At 39.3% G+C, this 21,932-nt stretch overlaps 3 protein-coding genes across 4 annotated transcripts in view; 1 reads left to right on the top strand and 2 right to left on the bottom strand.

Moving 5' to 3' along the window:
• The window catches only part of tspan15 (tetraspanin 15), a 37,653-nt gene extending 32,560 nt beyond the window's left edge, over positions 1-5,093 (bottom strand). The window contains exon 1 of the mRNA XM_023281767.3: positions 4,918-5,093. Within this exon, the coding sequence (XP_023137535.1) occupies positions 4,918-5,007 (90 nt within the window). The 5' untranslated portion in view covers positions 5,008-5,093. The remainder of the gene's footprint in view (positions 1-4,917) is intronic.
• A 3,475-nt stretch (positions 5,094-8,568) lies between these two features.
• tacr2 (tachykinin receptor 2) lies at positions 8,569-17,699 on the top strand. Of its 2 annotated transcripts, none has more exons than XM_055013177.1 (8): positions 8,569-8,786; positions 9,390-9,541; positions 10,001-10,296; positions 13,769-13,963; positions 15,266-15,416; positions 15,509-15,628; positions 15,706-15,782; positions 15,884-17,699. In XM_055013177.1, the coding sequence occupies exons 2-8, from the start codon at positions 9,407-9,409 to the stop codon at positions 16,203-16,205; spliced, it is 1,296 nt and encodes a 431-aa protein (XP_054869152.1). In that variant the 5' UTR covers positions 8,569-8,786; positions 9,390-9,406; the 3' UTR covers positions 16,206-17,699. The 2 variants fall into 2 exon arrangements, with proteins under 2 accessions (XP_054869152.1, XP_023137550.1); XM_023281782.3 differs by having other exon boundaries at positions 8,570-8,786; positions 15,899-17,699.
• Positions 17,700-17,970: 271 nt separating this feature from the next.
• Positions 17,971-21,932, bottom strand: part of LOC111576191 (uncharacterized) — a 36,210-nt gene continuing 32,248 nt past the window's right edge. Inside the window, exons 40-42 of the mRNA XM_023281754.3 lie at positions 21,763-21,850; positions 21,283-21,428; positions 17,971-19,840 (exon numbers count right to left, since the gene is read on the bottom strand). Coding sequence (XP_023137522.2) covers positions 19,693-19,840; positions 21,283-21,428; positions 21,763-21,850 — 382 coding nt within the window. The 3' untranslated portion in view covers positions 17,971-19,692. The remainder of the gene's footprint in view (positions 19,841-21,282; positions 21,429-21,762; positions 21,851-21,932) is intronic.

Here is a 21,932-nt window from a genome sequence, read left to right as displayed (position 1 = left end):
TAAAAGCATACAGTGTACTGCTTGTTCTTTTTCCTAAGGTAGTTCTGGCAAAGCTTGGACTTATGTTTTGGGTCATTTCTTGCTGTAGGATGAACCCCTGACCAACTAGGAATAGCTAAATATGCAATGATTTCTACAGTCCCAAGTTATACTGCAATTACAGCTGCTCAACGGTCAGAAGTCAAAGATGTGATTTAAGTAGAAATTTCTAACGAGGAAGTGTTTTATTGTGTGTCACTATGAGCCACTATGAAGTGAGCTCAATCAAACTTTCCTGGGTAAACAAAGGTTAAGAGAAGCGGATAATCTCATTCAGCAGACTGAAAAGAAATCAACCCACAGAGAGCTCAGAGCTAAGAGAACAGTGGGAAGGCTACTGTTAAAAAACACCTCCAGCAGCTTTTTCATTATTCTGAGACTCTACTGACAGGAATAAACAAGTTATGACACACATGGCACTCACAACCACTGACAAATCCTTTCACAAAGCTTCATTCACGTCCCCAGAATTTCCTCTGCCCTTTTAAAACACACTGTTTGCATTATGTCACTTCACACTGTTCTGGAAGAAGAATTAGAACCAGAAATGACTTTCAAAGGCTGCTAAACACAACCTGAGACATTCTCTCACCCCGAAACTGCTTTGCTTTAGCTTTGGGTCTTTGTTAAGTGTAATACATTTGAATATATAGTAAACAAAAGCTAGATGGAATCAAGCTATTGTGGTGGGAAGACTTAAATGATTTTTCCAGAGTAAGCAGGAAATTACTCATCATCTCCTGTACGTTGTTCCTCCACCGTAAACTGTTTCGCTCGGCTGTTTAGACCCTCAGCAGCTGATATAGAGCACAAGTACATCCTGTCCTGCACGACACAGTATGAGGGTGAAAGGTGGGTCATGGTATATGTCGAAAAGAATGAGCACCTAAAGGTCAAAGACAGCAAAAACCAACTAAACTTCTTGTTTTTTTTAAGGTAGTTTAAAATATCAACTGACAGATGAGAAAGTAAATGAATGAAAACTTGTTTGAGCATCACAAACTTTCCAGTGAATCCCTACCAGAGTACTGATGCTGCTCCACAATGCTGTGAGCATTAGATTCATATTTCTTCTTTCCATCACTAATTACAAGAACTGCTGAAACTGACTACTGAGAGCAACGTGTACAAACTTCAAAATAAGTTGAACAGACTCCCATACATCTGTTTCCTGAAGAATGATGTCAGAATCAGTGTTGATGTTGATTACGTCTGTGTTTCCTGGTGGATGTAATTATATAAATGCTCATTATTCTAGAGATTAACCACATTCTTCACAGCTGGCAGTGAAATTGTCATTTTTAACATGACTGAATAAAAAAGCTGTGGGAGCAAAGTAAATATAACTTGTTGATCTGTTTCACCTCCCCTATCAAGGCAGCATTCATTCTCCATAATAAACCAATTACAGCGTCTGCCTCGCCGTTCCGCTCTCTGCTGCTTTCTCACCATGAATAAACCTTCAGAAATGTCTGTCAGTAATAAGTGATTTTCTTAGTGAACTAAGCGTTGTGTCAATCAGCCATCTGTCTTTGCAAATTTACAATCTGTTTGTCTATGAGAGGGAGCAGCTGCAAGGTTAGGCTATGATACAGAAAATCTTCATTAAAAGCAAACAGACGTATTGTAAGCCATCAGAATATCACACATCACATCTACTGTCATCTCCAGGAGTCAAATTACAAGACTTTGAATTATTGCCTTAAAAAAATAAATTGATGCAAATAACGTCATCAGCCATTAAAGAACATCTTGATTGTTCTTAGATGAAATTAGCGAGCACAAATTCTTATCAATAAATCACTTTATTTCAACAAAGAGTCAGGCAATGTTCCTTTACAGCTGAACATGTAATAAAGCCAGTCAAATAAGTGTGTGATATAAAGCTGCCACTGCTGTAAGCTAATGTTTTTGATGCTCATTTACTAATTCACGTAACAAGAAAGTAATTTAGACAGTGTGCTCTTCAGAGGACACTTCACTTTCCTTGACCTCACTGTTGTAAATGCCAGAACCAGTTTTATTGGCCACTTGGAGATAAAACAAGCCGAGAACACAACACTGACATATTCAGCTCTTCAGCTGCTAAATGCTTCACATGTTAACCAGGGAGTCACTAGGAGGACTAATAACTGTGTCTGTCTACAAATTGTTGTGGAGCAGTTCAGTTTACAGTAGGTTTTCACTGCAAACAAGCCAAATGCGATGCTGGGGGAGCTGTGAGAGTGAGCCAAAACATCACAGTCAGAGGCCGGACAGCTAAACAACTAGCTGAAACTCACTATAAAGCTCTAAAAAGCTGAGGGAGCAGCAGAATCAAGTGATAATTACAAATATAAGAATGTGTGGCTCTTTCTGAGTCGTGGCAGCCTTGTAAAAAGTGTGATAGCAAACCTAGAGAGGCTCACCATGGACATAACACAAAGCAAAATACCAAAGATACGCAATTCTGCAGAAAAACACTCATGACAGTAACGATAAAGCCAGACTTTTAGTTAATTAGGGCATAGCTAACAAATATCACCTCCATTGTATTCTACCTGCTGACAAAGTAGCAGCACTTTAATCGTGCATTGTTATCATTTTACACATATGACAGAGTCCTGCTGTCACTATCTAAACGACAGTGATGGATAGTTTCAGTAGTACTTCTTTGTTTAATTAAGAAAGCTTGTTTTAACACTGTCATCAAACATTTCTGCTGTGGTTGAGATGACTATCAAATGACTGAAGTAAATAACTGTTCACACATTTTAGCACCTTGATAAAATTATATTTTTATTAATCAAATAATACCATCAAGGAGGCGTCATTTTGACAATGACCCAAAATATACACCGATCAGTCACCACGTTAAAAGCACCTGCCTAATAGTGTGTCAGTCCTCTTCCTGCCACCAACACTGATCTGAATTACCGGAGAATGAACTCAGAACCTCTGTGGGTGTACTGTGTGTCTGGCATTAGGACGCTGACAGTGGATTCTTCGGGTCCTGTGGGTTTCGTGGTGGGGTCTTTGTGGATCGGGCTTATCCTGGAGCATTCCATAGACGCTCAATTAGACTAGGAAATCTGGAGTAGCAAACAAGTCTAAGTATCTTAGGATCTTGTTCACAAATGATGGAAAAATGGAACTTGATATGGACAGACTTGATTGGTGCAGTCAGCAGAGATGCCAGTGCTGTAACGGACGGCCGTGGTGAAGAGGGAGCGGTGCTGGAATGATCAGGAGCTCTGGGTGGTGACAGAAACAATGACATGGCGGATACAGTCAGACAAGTTTCCTCTGTAGGGTGGCGTAGAGCTAGGGTGAGGAGCTCGGATAGCCAACAGGAGAGTAGTTACCGCACCTTACTCACAAGGAGCCAGCTGAGGTGATTAGGACATCTGATAAGCATGCCTCCTTTGGTGGTCTACCAGCCTCATCCAACTAAGAGGAGAGCCTGGAGCAGATCCTGAACTCGATGGAGGAATTGCATATCTCATCTGGCCAGGGAACACCAAGAGATTTCCCATGAGAAATTGAAAAATGTTGCTGTGGAGTGGGACACCTGGAATGACTTGCTTAGTCTGCCGCCACCACTGGATAAGAAGAGGAATATGGATGGATGGATGGATGGATGGATGGATGGGTGGATGGATGGAAGATCAACACCTTAGGCCTTTTGCCGTGTTCCTAGAGAGCTTTTGTGGTGTGGCAGAGGAATTGTCCTTCAGGAGGGAGACTGCTGCTGTCAGAAAGTGCCTTTAGGTCAGTGCAACACGTCAAAATAATATCCAGGTGGATGTCTGGGACCAAGAAATCCCAGCAGATCATTGCATTGTAACAAACAGACACATAAATGATCAGTGTTATTCACTTCACCTGTCAGTGGGTTTAATGTTATGGCTGATCAGCGTATAATAGACTGTACTACAATGTATCACTTTACAGAATCATGGGCAAAACGTGGTAACAGCCTGGTTATGTGAGCCGTCTCCATATTTCTACAATGAATTGTACCTCCACATAGCAATGGACCAAAAAGCTCAAAAACAAAGTTGTGTAAGAACTTATCATATGTGAGTATATGAATATATTTCAGTATTTGAATACGTAAACCAACAAGCTCACACAACCATAAAAAATATCCTTAGTGACAAAATGAACAAGGAGTCCTGCAACAGACGGTCTGATCCTCACAGATCCCTGATCTCAGTCTGGTATGACATGAAGAGACAGAAGACACTCAGTCTGAGATGCCCTACATCCACACAAGAAATAATTTCTGAAAATGTTTTCAGTGTGCTTGCAGACTATCAAATTTTATGCTACCACACAGATTGAATATTGTCAATGAAAGGCATGAACCACTACCAGAGCAGCTCTGTCATTTGGAGCGATTTACTGCCACCACATCATTTCTGAACATCTGTCATGTGCTGATCAACACATGACTCATGTTGTGGTGCAGTCAGTCTGGCCACAGCGGGACACAGCAAAGCTGCTGCTCCAAGTGTGTGGAATCTCCCAGACAAAACAGCCCGCATGTGCCGTTTCTCTTTCTTTTCCTGCCTTGTGTTTACTTGCTGCTTATCAGGCAGGTATGGGGTGAAGGTGCAGAGGAAGGTGTGGCCTCACCGGAGCTCACAGACGTTTACAGATCACAGCTCCACAGGTACAACACCTGTCAGTTCACAGCTGCAGATCTCCAACTATTATTAGAAACATAGAGTCACAATAATATCTGTTCACACTTGTTCTCTGAACCTGACCCATACTCACACACATACGCGTACACACAACTCCAGCCCCAGTGGGAACACACTCTCCACTCCGTTCAGGCGGCATATCTGCGTAAACAAGGCGCATCGCACTTCTCTCCATGTCGGTACTCACCCAGAACACGATCGCATAGAGGAGCAGGAGGTATTTGAGGAAAACGTAGGAGAATTTGTGACAGTATCGGATGTCGTCGTTGCCGGACATCGTGTCTGACCGGGGACAGTTGACTCCAGCGGCTCTCTGCGCTGCTGCCAAACACACTTCCGCGTTGTCATCGGTACCACACCTGCGAGCGGCGGATGAATGGATGGATGGATGTATGGAGGAGGGAGATGGGCTGGAATAAACAGGAAAAAGTCAGGAAGACTTTCTGCTTTAAAACAGAAAAAAAAAGAAAAAAGAAAGAAAAACATTTAGAGATTTTTTTTTTTGAATGATTGATGGGCCAGGTTATTTGTTTTGAGCCTTGATATTGATTTTTATTGCCTCTGACTCCTTCTGTCCCAGAGCCCACATATGAATTATGAGATCATTTCACCTTTTCTTTTTCTTTATTTAGCCAGTTCAAAGTCCCTCTCACTTTAATTATAGGCCCCTTTCAAGAGAGATCTGACACCTAATGCAACAGCAACTATATTTTCTTCAGCTTGCAAACTGTTCTAATGACTTTCAACAGCCTGTAAATATATTTGTTGTTATACAAGTAAATGCAATTTGTGTTACTGATATAAAAAAATCTATGTGCAATGCATAAATATCTGATTTTAAAGTGCATGAGCCTCAGACAGAACATGGCGAACTGTCAAGAGAGCAGAAATCTATAAAGAAAACACAGATTTGTCACTGCTTTTGCAAATATTATGTTTGATGTTTGAGTTTTTTAAACTAATATTGTAATTGGCACAGTATGTGTTACACAGTGACACAAAATATTAAACTTTGCCCCCTGGTGGTGAAATATAGCTGAGAGACTGTGGACAAAGAGCACAACTACTGTGGTGTCAGGAAGTCATTAGAAGGTCATTCAGAAAGATTCCCAGTGTGTGGATTTCCAGACTCAGAATTTGAACAATCAAATAATAACTTCATTGTCAGCCTTTAATTCATTGCCTTCATAAAACCCTCACTACTGAGCCCCATGCACAGCTTAGATGTGTACATTTTATTCTACTTTGTACTTTACAGACCTCTAAATCATGCAAAACACACATTTTATCCAAAGCACACATGTAAACAAACTCCACTGCCTATGCAGAGTCAAAGCTGATATAAAAGGTTTAATCATGAATATACAACTGAGGCTCATGAGACATTTTGAGTTCAGATACACCAAAGCTATTGTCCTTATTCTATACAGTGTGTCCAGCACCACTCTGGTCAACACTTATCAGCAGCCACTGAGCCGATAAAGCAAGCGCTGGTAAGACGGAGCAGTCTGATTGGCTGTTCTTTCAAGTGAATCACTGTTTTCACAGTGATTACATTTATCACCTTTTCTTATCTTCTTCAGCAAGCTTAAGATCTTGGACTGAAAACACCAGTGCAAAGAAAAGCACAACAAAGCAAAACAGAATCAGGTTTTCTCAAACATACTCTCAATTTTTATCTTTAGAATAGAACAGAGTTGGAATCAGAATTACATTGGAATGAACATGGTTGGTTTTGTGGATTTCTGTCTTTCCACCCTGTTTTTCTTGCCTGGGAAGACAGCTGACTAGCTCATATGTGCAACATGTTTATACATGCCAGCAGTCTTTGACATGTGTTAAGGTGCAATCTTCAACAAAAGACATGAGGCAATGTGAATCAGTCTGTCTTTGCTAGTTCAACATAACCAGGATTAACATCTTTACTGAGGCCTGGATTCACTCAGGAGATCACACTTCATAAATGCTGTTCCACCACCTAAGAAACCCGTCTTTCTCCTTGCTTGAAACTGTCAACATGCCCTTCACCATGTCCTGCTGCTGGCTGTGGATATGTGATCATGTGAACGTACATACACACAAAGGAGAAAAAACACAATGTGTTCAGCTGAAGTCAGCAGATTGTACCTCTGTTTGTTCTTTTCTGTGCAAACATGTGAACACTTGCGAATGATTTCCCCTGTGAGGGAGGAGTTACTCACATAGGATGCAGCAAGTATATCTGACAACAAATGGATGCTGAGGTGTCAATCAATATAACAGAAAGGAAAAAAAATGTAGCTGTAAGAGAGGCAGAGAATCTGACACTGAAAACATACGGTTGATATCAAACCTATTGTTTGCAGTGTAGAAGACAAACACAAAGTTATTGCAATGGGCAAATAATACCATTGTTTTTTTTTTTTTTTAGGAAATATCAAAGTGCACTAAGTGTACATCAACTGTCCTTGATAGTTAGTCAGAATACTTAGTGATAAGTGAAGGAGATTAAAAAGTACAGCACATTTATATGTACTATTAACTGTATCTCTTTTTAAGCACACATTAACTTGGTGCTTATGTGCCATTTGAAGACAAATTACACCAAGATATAATGTAATATACCCAAGTGCACATCAACATATGTACTGTACATAAAAACAGCACACATATACATTTTATTGCTTTCATTTAGGTTTACATAGCCACAGTAGTAGTGTAGCCGCATGTAGTCATCAATTTCTGTGTGACATTTATGTGTTTTGTCATGTTTGAGTTTCACAGCTTGAACTAAAAGATGTCTACAGCAGCAAATGCTACTGCCAAAAACTGCAAACACACAGCTGCACTTTGCAAGTATTTCAGCAACTCAATGAAGCATCTCTTTGCTTTCCTCTAAGAAAAAGAACCTGTTAAATGACACTGTAATCAGCATGTTGGTTATATATTGTGCACAGACACTATCAACCAAGAGGACATTCCTCAAAGCACACCAATGTGGAGAAACAGAGATACTGTAAGATTTCCAACAGGCATTAGAGTGTGAAAAAACTTCACCAAGAATTCAGCAGCACCATGACCACAGATGCGACAAAACCCACCAAAATGACCAGGTGAAACAGGCAATCTCACTTGACTGGTCTTCAGTGATTGTAGACGACGATTGTGTGGGCATGTGAGGTAAGAACCACAAAAGTCCTTTCAATGTGGTATTCAGGGGCTGCACTGGAAACTCGATTGCAGAATCATTTCACCACAGGTTGGCCTGTATTTGTAATACATCTACATCCACAGAAATATTAAAAACATATAAATAATAAAAGCTCTGAGGAGCCCTACATTTGTTCCCGAACCATAAGGAGACACAAAAGTACAACACAGCAAATGGTGCAATGTGTCTTGAGCTTAGTGTATCACACAGAAAAAGAAGAACAAGGGTAATAATAGCAATACTTTAAAAGACATTTCACCACCTCAGAAGTGGTTTAGTTTTTTCAGGGTGCTAGAAATTGCTGGCTGTCCTATTTCTTTTTAAACCCATTCTTTCACTTTTCCAAGATCTCAGTTTTTTTTTCTCTCATCACTTTGTTGATAGTAATCTTTCTCTGGTAGATGTAGTCATGCTTTGCTGGCAATTAATCATTCTTACCCCTCTTTCTAAACATTTTACTTTTTGTTTATGAATTTTCTCACACTAACAGCTCTTTTTGCAACATGTTATAGTTCAGTCAGAAAGACGAAGGACTCGAGTTCTGCTTATTCTTTCTTTCACTGCTATTCTCTTCCTCTCTCTTCGTCTCTCTCCCTGTTTGGTGCAGCTTTACGCGCGCAGTGGCTGAATATCTGAGCTCTCAGTCTGAGGCGCGCGTCCAGGCAGTTAGTTACACATTCCAGCAGAGAGAGGCACAGTGCGTGTGAGTGTGCGTGTGAGCGAGAGCAGAGAGCGGAGAAATGTCTTAGTATACAGTTGGATGGACCTGATTGTCCATTACGCAGAAGGAGACTAATTTCCGGATTTTTTCAGCTATGGACTGGACAAAATAAAGTTAAAACTGATCTAATCGCCTAAATAGAAAGGTAAGACACACTAAACTATTAACTTTGAGAGATTTTGGTTTGTTCTTGTAGAGAACATCTTCTGGTGCCGTGACTGCAGCCAAAGAAAGCTATTACTGCGTGTGACAAACGCTTGTAATGCATGTTGATTATTGGATGAGTTTTGCATTTTGAAATAATATAAGCTAAACGGTGCAGGTTTGTTCTGCAGACAAGAGGGGCATTTTAAAAATGATCAGAATTAGGATATCAGGAGACAGTGATACGGTGTATGATTAATAACTTATGCATAATGAGCCAAACGAAATTGTACTTTTAATATGTTTGACTTGGTTAATCTGAAATACATCGTTATTTTATGGTTTGAAAACTTTATTTCTATTAAAACAGCACGAGCGACAATATTGGAGCCCATAGAGGTATTTTAGTAGCTTTACTATTTTTTGTTAATCGTTTTCCAAAACAAAATTCTACTAGAAAATAATTTTAAATGCAAAAGAGTGTATAAAGCTGCATCTCTGTTTATTTACCTTCAAGAAAACGCATCGAGTCCATACTATATTACGGATCATTACGCATGACGCACAAGGCACTTATAGTTAAACATCACGTTTCTGTCACCAGGTAAACAGGGAACCCACATGGAGGCCGAAAGTCTTATTCAACACATTGAACGAGACATGGAGGTCACTTCAGAGCCGTTATCAGTGACCGCTGACTGGCTGGAGGACGGAAACGAGACGACCGGGAATCAGTTCCAGCAACCCGACTGGCAGGTGGGAGAAATACACTGATATGAGGAAAGAAACTGACTGAAGTCAGAAGCAGCTCCGTCGTTTCCACCATGACACATGCAGTAGAGCCTGGAGGCATTTAGAATAAATTTTGGTGATGAAAAACGAGAATGAATGAATGAATGAATGAATGAATGAATGAAGTACAACAAAACAAACAGGAACCTTTTTAAATTGTATGTGTGAAAATCTAAGACAGAAAATATGATCCTGGAGTTGGTTGAATAAGTTGAAAATTGTGTCTATCTGAGACGTTACTGATCCAAAATCCAAGTAAAATTGCTCAAATGGATTAAACTGAGGTAAACTGAAGTGGTATCCATGTCAAATACATCAGTCATGTTTGCTGAAGGTTGATTTGTGTGACTCTTTACTGTCTTCATTGCCCCTCCACCCTCTGAGCCTTCATCACGTCCAGCTGACAGTGCTCTCCTCCCTCAGGTGGCTCTCTGGGCTTTAGCCTACTCCCTCATCATCCTGGTGTCCATCACTGGGAACGTCACAGTGATCTGGATTATCCTCGCTCACAGACGCATGAGGACGGTAACCAATTACTTCATCGTGAACCTGGCCTTCTCTGACGTTTCCATGGCAACCTTTAACACTCTTTTCAACTTTGTCTACGCACTTCACAACGACTGGTACTTTGGCCTGGGTTACTGCAGGTTTCAGAACTTCTTCCCCATCACAGCCATGTTTTCATCAATATACTCGATGGCAGCCATCGCAGTGGACAGGTGAGGAAGCTCTCTGTGCAAAGGTCACGAGTCAAATTTCAACTAATGTTTCTCAAAGCAGAGTAGAGCTGATTCTTTTCTTTAAAGAGTCCGTTAAAATGAACAGTTCAGCACACAAGGGACTGTTTCCCCCCAGCAATTAGACACTAATGGGGCTACTCATCATCATCTAATGCAACACCTCATTTAGGAGCTGCATTATTCACAAAGAGATTGATGACCACTTACTAAAACAAGCAACTCAGCAGCACAGAAATGAGGCTATCTCAGCATATAACCTACTGCTTCATTTCTACACTGTGATATATTAAAGGTTCTTCTTCATTGACTCTAATGATGTTACATAAATGTGGATAAGATATTAGTTACTAAGAACAAGACGTCCTAAAAGCTGCTTGTCATTTCAAGTATTTTCGTTTTAAATGGCAGATCTGGGTATGCCCAGTGTGATGTTTTTCATCAATTTATCAGCAAGTCCACTGACAATTTCCTAAGCTTCTATTTCAATCAGCAGTTTGTCTTCTGAGATCAAACTGTAGCTTCTTCTCATTTTCTCACATTAAATGAGCAGCATCATTTCATATCATCTTCATCAGCAACTGTTCACCCAACACGGATGAAGATGTTGTATGAAGGAGATGTGGGTCAACAGCCAGGAGAGACACAGATGTCATGAATGCTTACTAGAGCGTACAGTCAGTCTGCTATTAGTATAAATCTGTGTTCAGTACATGATGTAGGATGTGTGCAATCTCATTTAATACAACAATCCTGCAATAGCCGTTGCATAATATTTACTTTGAGGCCACGGACAGTGTAGTATGGTATTACTGATGTTTTCCTCATACAGCATCACCATTAATCCAGACCTTAATATAAATATATTCATAGGGTCGAATCAACACATTTCTGACACAGTGTCACCATAAATTGAGAATCATAAACTTGACACTTGTACAAACATGTCTCCAAAAAGCAATTAGACAGTTAAATTATCAGCAAACTTCCATTAATTTTATGACGTTAATTAAAAAATAAATTGATATTTGATCCAGAGAAACATTAAGAAATATATATGGAGAAAAAAAATATCCAGGAGAAAATCAAATAAAAATCTTAGAGTGGCCGTTCTAGAGACTGGACCTCAATCCAATAGAGCACCTTTAGACTGATAAGAAAAAAACCAGAACAGCTCATCGATGCACAGGAGCAGACTTAAGAGGTTTTAAGCAGCAATCTTTTGAGCAGATTTAAAGGTTTCCTGACCAAAGTGGGGACTACTCCATATTCCCTGCCCAGACATTTAAAAGTACCCCTACAAGACAAAGGAGGCCAAACTGAGTACTCAGTTGTTTTTACCGTGATCTTCAGTGATGATGCTATTGGCTGTCCTAATGTTGAAAACAAAAAAAAAGCTTTTTAAACCAATTTGAATTTTTATCAGTTCAAACTTAGAAATAGCTTTTAATTGAATATTTTCTTTGCAAACATGCTTGTACAACCTACCTTTATAAATGTGCACCATTTGCTTTGACATTTTGCTTTAAATGTAATTGCATTTTAAAGTGTCTCTAAAGCGTCTGATACTTTATGAGGGACTGTATCCCACAGTGCAGCTGTTCCAGAGTTGCACTGGAGAATTTCATTATTTTCTTATATGTCACATACATGACTGTGGGTCCAGGAAAAGGTGCAGTGAAAATGAGGCACATGCTGAGATCAGATCAGGTGTAAAATCTTGTAATGTGAAAATTCCTCCTCATTAGTTTTCCATTTGTTGAATCATCAGTTTATATGACTTTATTCGGGACTTCTTCTTTGGTATCATCAGCCGCAGCATTAAGCAGAACACAGAACGACCACATCAGACACTTGAACTGTGAAACAATCATCTCTACATGAAGGAAATTACACGCTGGGCACAATTCTCTTTAGCTCTAACATTACAGCAACAACCCTGGAAGTGTCCCAGTCTTGGAAATGAGAAAGAAAATGATGAGAACTCTCAGACTTAAGGTTAATGTAAAAGCAAGTAAAAGACCTGAGACCTCATAAGCAGGATTCTATTAAAAACAAAAAAAAAAAGAAAAAAAAAAGAATTTGAAATTACATGTATATGCAAGGGCTGCACAGTGGCTTGGTGGTTAGCACTTTCACCTTGCAGCTAGAAGATCCCTGGTTCATGTCCCTGCCTTCCCGGGATTTTACTGTATGGAGTTTGCGTGTTCTCCCTGTGCATGTGAGTTTTCTCCAGGTACTCTGGCTTCCTCCCACAGTTCAAAATCATGCTGAGGTTGACTGGTAATTCTAAACTGTCTGTAAGTGTGAATATGAGTGTGATTGTTTGTCTGTATATGTAGCCCTGTGACAGACTGGTGACCTGTCCAGGGTGTTCCCTGCCTTCACCCTAAGTCAGCTGGGATAGATTCCAGCCCCTACGCAACCCTAACGAGGATCAAGCAGTGTATAGATGATGAATGGATGGATTTTTATGCAAATAATTTCCTGCTAGATGGTAGTGAATTATCTATAACACATGGACACCGTCAGTGCTAAATAATTCACATTTATGACTCATAGCCATAGTTAAATGATTAGGCCATAATAGTGGCAACGCTGAGTGAAGTCGTACGTTGCTTAAGTGTTGAGATGTGTTGCCATGGTGCCCACGTGTATTGATTTTTATACATTACTATAGTAAGAGGAGAAAATAGCTTCTTACATTATATACTTTTAGAATTTATATTTGATGCTAAAAATATTTGCCTGCAATTACTGTTCTCTTTCTCTGTACATATTAAATATGTTTCTGTCTCACTGACATGCTGGACAGAATAAAATATTGTGATTATTATTATTTTTTAGCACACTTCCAGGTCAGAACTGTTTAGTTTTTTCAGTGCAATATCTCCTATAAGGGAAATATGAAGGTAGTTTTCAATTTCCAAGCAGAGCTGCTCATCATTATGAAAGTGAATGAGCCATAATTCACCTTTATTATTTAGAATCACCGGATATCTATTTTAAGCTGAGATTTTACGAGGATTGAAGAAAACAACTGCATTATTTTCCTCAGACAAACGGTGCTTTTACCCCCAAAACCGTGATAGCTTTATAGCTGTATATTTTGCACTAATGAGTAGATATTCAGAAGAGATGTTTTCTTCTCAACGTGTGATTTAGTGTAAATTTCAGTGTATTTGAGAACTTTTTAAAGACTGCTCTAAAAAAGAGCACTCAGCAAGAGCATTTTAATTAGCCTGAGTCAGGAGATTACAGTAAATGGTTGAATGGATGAGTGAAGAGATTGTTGTCATAAAAAGAAAGCTTCACTTTAAACTATTTATGGCACAGAATTTTAAGGATTGTGCTCTCTTCATGTCTGCTCCCAGAACATCAGATGCCTGACTGAGTATTGGTCGTAAAACATACATGTAGGAATCAATGAATGAAGTTGTTCCTCCTCTCTCAGGTACATGGCCATCATCCACCCTCTGAAGCCTCGCCTCTCCTCCACCTCTACCAAGGTTGTGATTGCTCTGATATGGATCGTAGCCATCTTACTGGCTTTCCCTCAGTGCTACTACAGCGTGACAAGGTTTTACTACCCCAGAACTGTGTGCATGGTCGACTGGCCAGATGATTATGGAGGCACACATCAACTAAGGTGAATGAAAGACACACAAAAAATCACAGCAAGAGAGACAGACTGTGACCTCTGTCCTCATTACTTTTTGAGTGCAATAGCAGAAATGTAGAAGTACTATTCTGTATAAAGGTAAGTACAAATCTGAACACTGAACATTATTCATCATGCCATAACTGTGCATATCCACATGTATATTCATCATGCCTCATCTGTACGTGTCAAAAGTGTAGACAGTCTTTATTATATCTTTATTTTTTAGCTGATTGTACTTCTATATTTCTTGTTTTCTTATTTTATCTTATCTTATTTCTAATTTTTTTCAGTGTGCCCACAGTGTGGACACACTTACACATATTAATATTTATTTATGTACGTTTATATTTCTATTTACATGTTGTTAGTAAAGACGTACACTACCAGTCAAAAGTTTGGACACATCTTCCCATTCAATGCTTTTTATTTATTTATATTATTTTCTACATTGTAAATTAAAACTGAAGATTAACACTTTTTTGTTTACAACATAATTCCATATATATTCTTTTGTAGTTTTGATGTCATCAGTATTAATCTACAATGTATAAAATAATGAAATAAAAACCACTGAAGGAGAAGGTGTGTCCAAACTTTTGACTGGTGGTGTGAGTAAGGACCTATGTGATGGATACACTTTAGAAAACACATTTCATACCAATGACATGCAGATGAGTAAAGGAAGTTAACATAAGTGTTTCTTTGTTGTTTTTTTAATCTGTGAATTGTCAATAATGTGATGAATACAGACCTTGTATTTGAAAGGTTCAGCTAGTTTCATTTCCAACTGTTTGACACTTTCTGTAAGAAGAGCATCTGAATCAAAATGACACAAAAAACTTCTATGACTTATAAGGATTTTGATGCCTTTTAAAAACTTTTATTAACAAGACTTGTGATTTCTTTTAGTTTTTTTCAACATACATAAACCTGCACATGTCTATAAGTCATGAAATGCACTTATTATTTACCAGAAAAGTGACTTCACAATCTCACAGTATCTGATCTGTGAAACTATTACCTAATTAATCATTATTCCTGTTAGAAAACCATTTCTAAGTATGCCATGTTTTGAAGTACTATCAAATGAAAAGGATTTAAAAGGAAGCAGCTCAGTTATTGCTGAAGGAAGATACAACCAGAAAATCACATAAATACAAAGCGCACATTGTGAATGTACACCCACATAGAAATATCCTTAGTCTGCCTGTGTTGTGCGGTTTTTTTTTCTTAATCTTCTCACCAGCTGAGTTCTCTGCTCTGCTGTGTCTGTTTCTCTCTGTGCAGTTACCAGTATGCAGTGATTTTGCTGATCTACTTGCTCCCTCTGCTGGTGATGCTGGTGACCTACAGTTTAGTTGGTCGATCGCTGTGGGGTGGACACATCCCCGGAGAGGCGTCGGACCATTACCACAGCCAGATAACAGCCAAGAGAAAGGTGTGGTTTTTTCTGCTACTATAACCTGACTCAGCCAGAAACTGAAAACACACCGGTAACTTTCATGTACATCACCTGTGATTTTTTTACAGGTGGTGAAGATGATGGTTGTGGTGGTGACGACCTTTGCCCTTTGCTGGCTGCCCTACCATATCTACTTTATTCTGGGATCATTTAACAGAGACATTTATAAGCAACATTACATCCAACAGGTTAGAAGCTGCCTCTCTACTTGCATTCATGACGCTGTAATTTAGTGTTTACTTACTGGTGTTTGTTTCCTTGTCAGGTGTATCTGGCCATATTCTGGTTGGCCATGAGTTCCACCATGTACAATCCTATTATTTACTGCTGTCTGAACCAAAGGTAAATATCCATTATGCCAAACACTGTATTTTATTATCTTTAATAGTTATGTCTTGTAAATCATTTTACATTCTTTGTGGGCCCTCTTAATTTCACATCAGCCTCTCTCTGTGCAGGTTTCGTGCTGGTTTCCGTCACGCCTTCGCCTGGTGTCCCTTCATCAAGGTGTCGGAGGAGGACAAGATGGAGCTGCAGCACACCCACACCTTCAGAGTCACCATGACGCGAAGCCACCGCAACGACACCTCATCCATCAAAGCAAACAATGCGTATGCCTCAAACACAGCCAATGACCTCAACACGGAGAGAGACACTTGTGCGTCGCTTAAAAACCACTCACACAACACATCCAAAGCACACTTGGTGAAGAGGGTGGACGATGCAAAATCCTCAGCAGCCAAGCTTTTGGAGAACACCCACTGACTGCTGAAGCGTCGTGATAAGGATATTCTCAAAGGGAAGACAAAAAGATTTTCTGACAAGACAGAGGAGAACCTGCTGACTTCCGGATGGAGGTGAATCAACTATGACATTCATTAGTGTGGAAACCTTTAAAGGAGTTGGTCATTGGACTTGGGACCATTAACATTTTTTTTTTTTTTTTTTAAAAAACATTATTGTATTAAACATATACATGAATGAATGTGACTATAAAGCAGGTGGAGGTTTTGCTTTTAAGGCCAAACTGCTCATACAGACATATGAAAATATACACTGGAAAACAAAAGAGACCATTCCTGATGTTGCAACATTTACTGCAATTGGGAAAGTCTTTCTTTTGCTGCAGACCTTCCTTCTCTGTTGCTGCCTCAACTTCTACATCTTTTCTTTCAGCACTGACGCTTTTCTTTGTCTTCGTCTTCTCCGTCTCAGCTTTGGATATTTTGGTGTTTATGGCAAAATCTAACTGTGGTTACTGGTTTTCTAGTGCATAGAGTGGATCGTCAGTCCACTGGCATCAGCATCAAGCCTTAATATGTTGTTGTTTATGTGTTTTCTGCCTTTAATACAGGACTTCTTTTAAAATTCTCTCATAGGAACTTCTGTTTTCCTTCCTTTCTTCAACGACTAGAAAGCACATAAATTAAAATCAGTCATTGGTTCCTGATTTTGATGAAGATCTTTTCAACTTTTCTGGCCTTCTGAAATAACGCTAAAGTGCAGGTTAGCTCCTCTAAATAATCTGGGCTTGTCCATTTTCATGATTTTAGATTTACTTTTAAGAAGCCGACATCTCTTTAAAGTCTGAGATAGAAAATCTCTGAATGTACGATCACCAGCTGGCAACAAATTTTCAGGGACAGCAAAGAGACCTTCTGTTATTTCTGCTTTTAAACAACATTAACATTGATGCTAGGATCTTCATAATATTGGATATGTAAAGGGACAACTGGCCTTGAATTTCCTGGATGAGCTTAATTATTGTGTGGTTTGTATGTTGCTGTACAGTACTATGCCTTTGACATTTTGTTACTGTAACTTGCTCTTATATTGTGACTTCAATGGTTCATAGAGCTGCAATGTTTATTTAGGTTCCGTGTACAGTAGAGTCTAAATTAAAAAGTCAAAGAACTACTGAAGAATTAGATGTGAAACATAATACTGCCATCTATTAAATGTATTATTAGAACATATGCTGATTAAGTGGAAATGTAAATATGAAACAGATGGACTGGATGTTTAGAATCACGCCAATAAGTTTTAAATTCTGAAGCTGTGAGTATTAAGATTTCCAAATGAAGTAAAAAAAAGCTTTGATTCGTTGTAACTTTTTGACTTGTTAAGTGCACACGGTGACAGCATGAAACATCTGTATTTGTCTACACAGAACCGGAAGTTTGTTGTTTGTGATCGACATAAAAGTCAAAAATATGTTTAATTAATGTGGTAATAAAATTGCAATGCAAGGACAACCCACACACCTTTATTTTGTGTCCAACACAGATCCCATTGAGGTTTTGTGCACGTGACAACCTGAATTTCAGCTGTGGCAGCTGTTAACATATGTTGTGTGGGGCAGTCGCCTGCAGCTACAGAAAGGTCAGAGACAACAAGTTTTTCTGCAGAGTTATTGCTCAAGAACACACTAATGGAAGCACACAAGGAGGCCTCGGCTTATATTCTCATTGAACATGTAGTGAATCAGTAAACAGGTCTTCATGTACAAGAGTGCAAAACAAACTGCGGCTTCAGATTGACACAGGTTGGTTTTATTTTGTGACTGATTGACAGTGCTGGACAGACACAGTCTAGGCTTTGTGAACAGAAGCAAAGAGATTAAGGTGTTCTGTGAGTGATGGGGTTGGCTTTTCGACCGAGTAATTTGGGGGAGGCAGAGTAGGTCAGGACACGCTGCAGAGGCTGGCCTTCTTTATCCTGACAGTTTGATTAAAAGATAGAAAAGGAAATTCAACTAACTTTTTGGGTATTTTACAAAGATAACAGCTAAATATAGTGCTGAATCTCAAAAATGTATCCTGCCAGTGACAGTACCACTAACCTCAGAATAGATAACTTTCCTCTTACAGTGTCAAACATCTACACACTTAATTACATAAAAAGGCCAGCCTCGATATTGATAATTGACTCAGAGAACTGCCAGTGAACAAACTGACCAGTTTTTCAACATTAGTGATTATAAATATGATGAGGAAAATAAACATTTAGGAATTTGCATGAATTGTGCTACATGAATGAGTCATACAGTAGTTCACTTAAACACTCCTGGAGCCTTTGGGAGCTTATAGATAGTGAGTGTAGAGATATGCTATTTGAAGCACTTAAAAGTCCTACTGTGATGTTGTTATATATTAATACACAGTTTGGCTATTGTTGTTCCTCTGGCATTCATGTTAGCACCACTTTCTTGTTTCATGGCTGTCGCTAAGTAACTGATGAAGTGTCACCGTGGCGATGACGAAGCCAGAACTTCTACAGACAGCAACAACTTATCAAGAGTTGTGATTAGACCCAACAGCAGGACATATTTTTACGCTAGAGCACAGATAATAACAACAGATTGCTGTCAAGTAAGCACATTCAGAAATAGTTTTCTGCTGATCCAACCACAGTACGATTCCCTCTATTGTTATGTTTCTGCCCTGAAACACAGGACAGGCAACATCTGAGGGAACTTCACCGATGGCCTTTTGTGTGTGCATCATTATTGCAACAGTAACAATTTTTAACATCTCCCAATATAAAAATAAAATAAATAGCAACAATATATGTATAACATACTGTATTATATTCGGGAAAGATATTAAAAATCTTAAAGCAAAAATATTTCCTTTCATCTCGTTACACATTTATATATCATCTCTTATCTTTTGGTTTTATGTCTTCCTGTACAGACAGTGAGTAGTCCACAGCAGACACACTTTGGTGACTTTGGTGTAAAACTGTTTTAATCTCCTTGCATCTCTTAAACATGTTGCAAGGATCTTTATCTTTTCTCCTGCAACGATTGTGCTGGGAAATTTGTAACAGACTGCGGTAACCAGAAGAATCCTCCAGATGGAGACAGAGGATCATTACGAGTGTGTCAAGTCTTTTTTTTTTTTTTTCTTTCTGCTCTGCAATTTTTTTTCATGTTTTTTTTTTCTTTTTTTAAAACAGGAGTTGATTGTGCGTGTTTTCTCCCTATGATAAGTTTAACCTCAGAAATCACAAAACTGCAAACCCCTTAAGAGACTGGGTGCTGTTCCAATGGTTAATCAGAAATAATCTACCTCCAACAGAGTGCCTGACTCTCTGCTACTAAACACAACAGAGAAAGCTGACTCCTTTTCTCTGAGTCACGCAGACGGACTAGAGCAGCTACTGGGGCGTGATGTGTTGATTGGACTCGTTTGATTAAGGAAGAAAGGAGACAATGGGTGAGGTGTCAGGGGGAGATGGAGGAGATTTTCTATTTGCTGTTCAGCTCCTGCCTCAGCCGGCAGCCCACAGCTGTGATGAGAGCAGCTCCTTTGCCGCTGCCGTCCTCTGACAGAAGGAAGTTGACGTTACACTGAGGAGCCAGTTCATTAACAGTCTGGTGCATGATCCGGGAGAAGCTAGAGACACACAAAAGATTTATGATTTGTTAGACAGAAAAGACACGACAAAATATGATGTTGAGGTTATTGGGGTTTGGCACTAACACTGACATAAATTAGATGATGGCTTACCATCAGCAGGAGAAGGAGACAAAGTTGGTGACAATCTAGACAAACTCGACTGTTTTATGTTTAACAAGTTAAACAGGATATTTTGTATATCTTTGTGCCGAACACCCAGATCTCTCCTGTCTGAATAAGAAGCAAGTTTTTCTGGCTATCTCTGTTTTGCATGAACCAAAGCATAGTTTCTCTTCGTTTTGTAAGTGATGGTAAATTGAGAGGATTAGGGAATTTATCCACGCACAAACCAATAACATTCAGTTAATCTGTGTATTGTTGATGGAGCTTTTGTGCAGAAAAAGGCATTGAAGAAAAAAAATGAAGTGAGGGTAAAACATCTCACATTTAATTATAACATACACCGATCAGCCGCAACATTAGGACCACTGACAGGTGAAGTGAATATATATACAACATGAATCATCTTGTCATAATGCAATAGTCTGCTGTGAAACCTTGAGTCCTGACATTCATGTGGATGTTTGACATGTACCACCCACCTAAACATTGCAGGTGAAACAACCCCCCCAAACCCCTATGGCAGCAGTCCTTGATGCCAGTTACCACCCTCAGCAGAACAATGCACCCTGACACACTGCAGAAACTGCTCAGGAGTGGCCCAGGAAACACAACAAAGCTAAGCTGTTCACCCAGATCCAAATCTTATTGAGCATCTGTGGGATGTGCCAGGATAAGCCTGATCTAGCTAGGTCCCACCCTGCAGCCCACAGACTTCACTGCTACAGGACATCCCCAGAGGTCCTGATCCATGCCCCACTGGGTCAGAGGAGTTTTAGCAGCATAAATGGGACCAATGCAATATTAGGCAGGTGGTCATAATGTTTTGCCTGATGGGTGTAACTAAATCATGATTTCGACTTGCTCGGCATGAAATAATGCACATGACATGTACTTTACATGCCATGAGTGGTCTTTAGTTTTTAGGATTAGTCCAACACTACAGGGATTTTCTATTTATGAATAATGATTTCTGCATTAGTTAAATTGCCTATAAAACATATTTTTATGCTGAAAAGCAATAAAAGGGATAAAGGAAGGAGATTACTTCTAATAGGCCTTGTATGTGGTCAGCCTCCCATCTTGGTGAGTATAATGCTTGAAAACAGACAGCAGAAGAGCTGTGTTGGCTTGACTCCCTTGACTATCTTGGTAATGTAAATGCACAAATATCTGAGAGTTTGTGTATAAACCCATATTGTCCACCTTCCTTCTTTCATGCTGTGATCTGTCTTTATTACATCTCATCTTTATTTCATATTCACTTTTGTCGACAGCAAACAGTTTTGTGGGATGAATTACATCTGAATCACACTTACTGTGGATGTAATTTGTACAATGTTCCGTCGACCCCTACAGTGATGTCCAGATGGTCCAGTCCACGGTTCTCTCTAATCTTATCCACAACGGCTGCCATTCCTGCACCGCACAGCTGAGCTGCACGTCGTGACACTGCTCCACATACCTAACAATAAGAACCATTATCATGATTGCAACACTTAACAGATTGTATTTGGAGCACAAAACTGCATATCACTCATCAAACCATGAAAATAAATACAACTGAAACATGTCCGTGTGTCTTGTGCTCCTGTACAGTCACATACTTTTCTGTCTTTCACAAGATAAGACTTACAAAATAGTATTGCAGGTGTCGATTTCTTTCACAGTGTCCATGTGTACATATTTGAACCTGAGGCTGAATTAGCTACTACATGTTTAAGTGGTAGTTTTTGTCAGGTAGAAATTGGAAAAACAAATTATTTTTTGTTATTCACACTCTCATCTTTCCTACTCACCTCTTTGACGATGATACTGTCATCACAGCTGCTGTCCAGCCCTAAGTGTTGCAGGATGGATCTCACCTGCAGTAAAGCCAACCTGTCACTGGAGAAAGACATACACAGAGACTGAGCCATTAAAAAAAATCTACATAAACTCAACCAAATCCAACAGTATCCTTACAACA

The sequence above is a fragment of the Amphiprion ocellaris genome, chromosome 1 (genome assembly GCF_022539595.1).
Source record: "Amphiprion ocellaris isolate individual 3 ecotype Okinawa chromosome 1, ASM2253959v1, whole genome shotgun sequence".
NCBI lineage: Eukaryota > Metazoa > Chordata > Actinopteri > Pomacentridae > Amphiprion > Amphiprion ocellaris.
The sequence above is the reverse complement of the archived record's forward strand: the minus strand, read 5'-3'. Positions and strand labels throughout refer to the sequence as shown.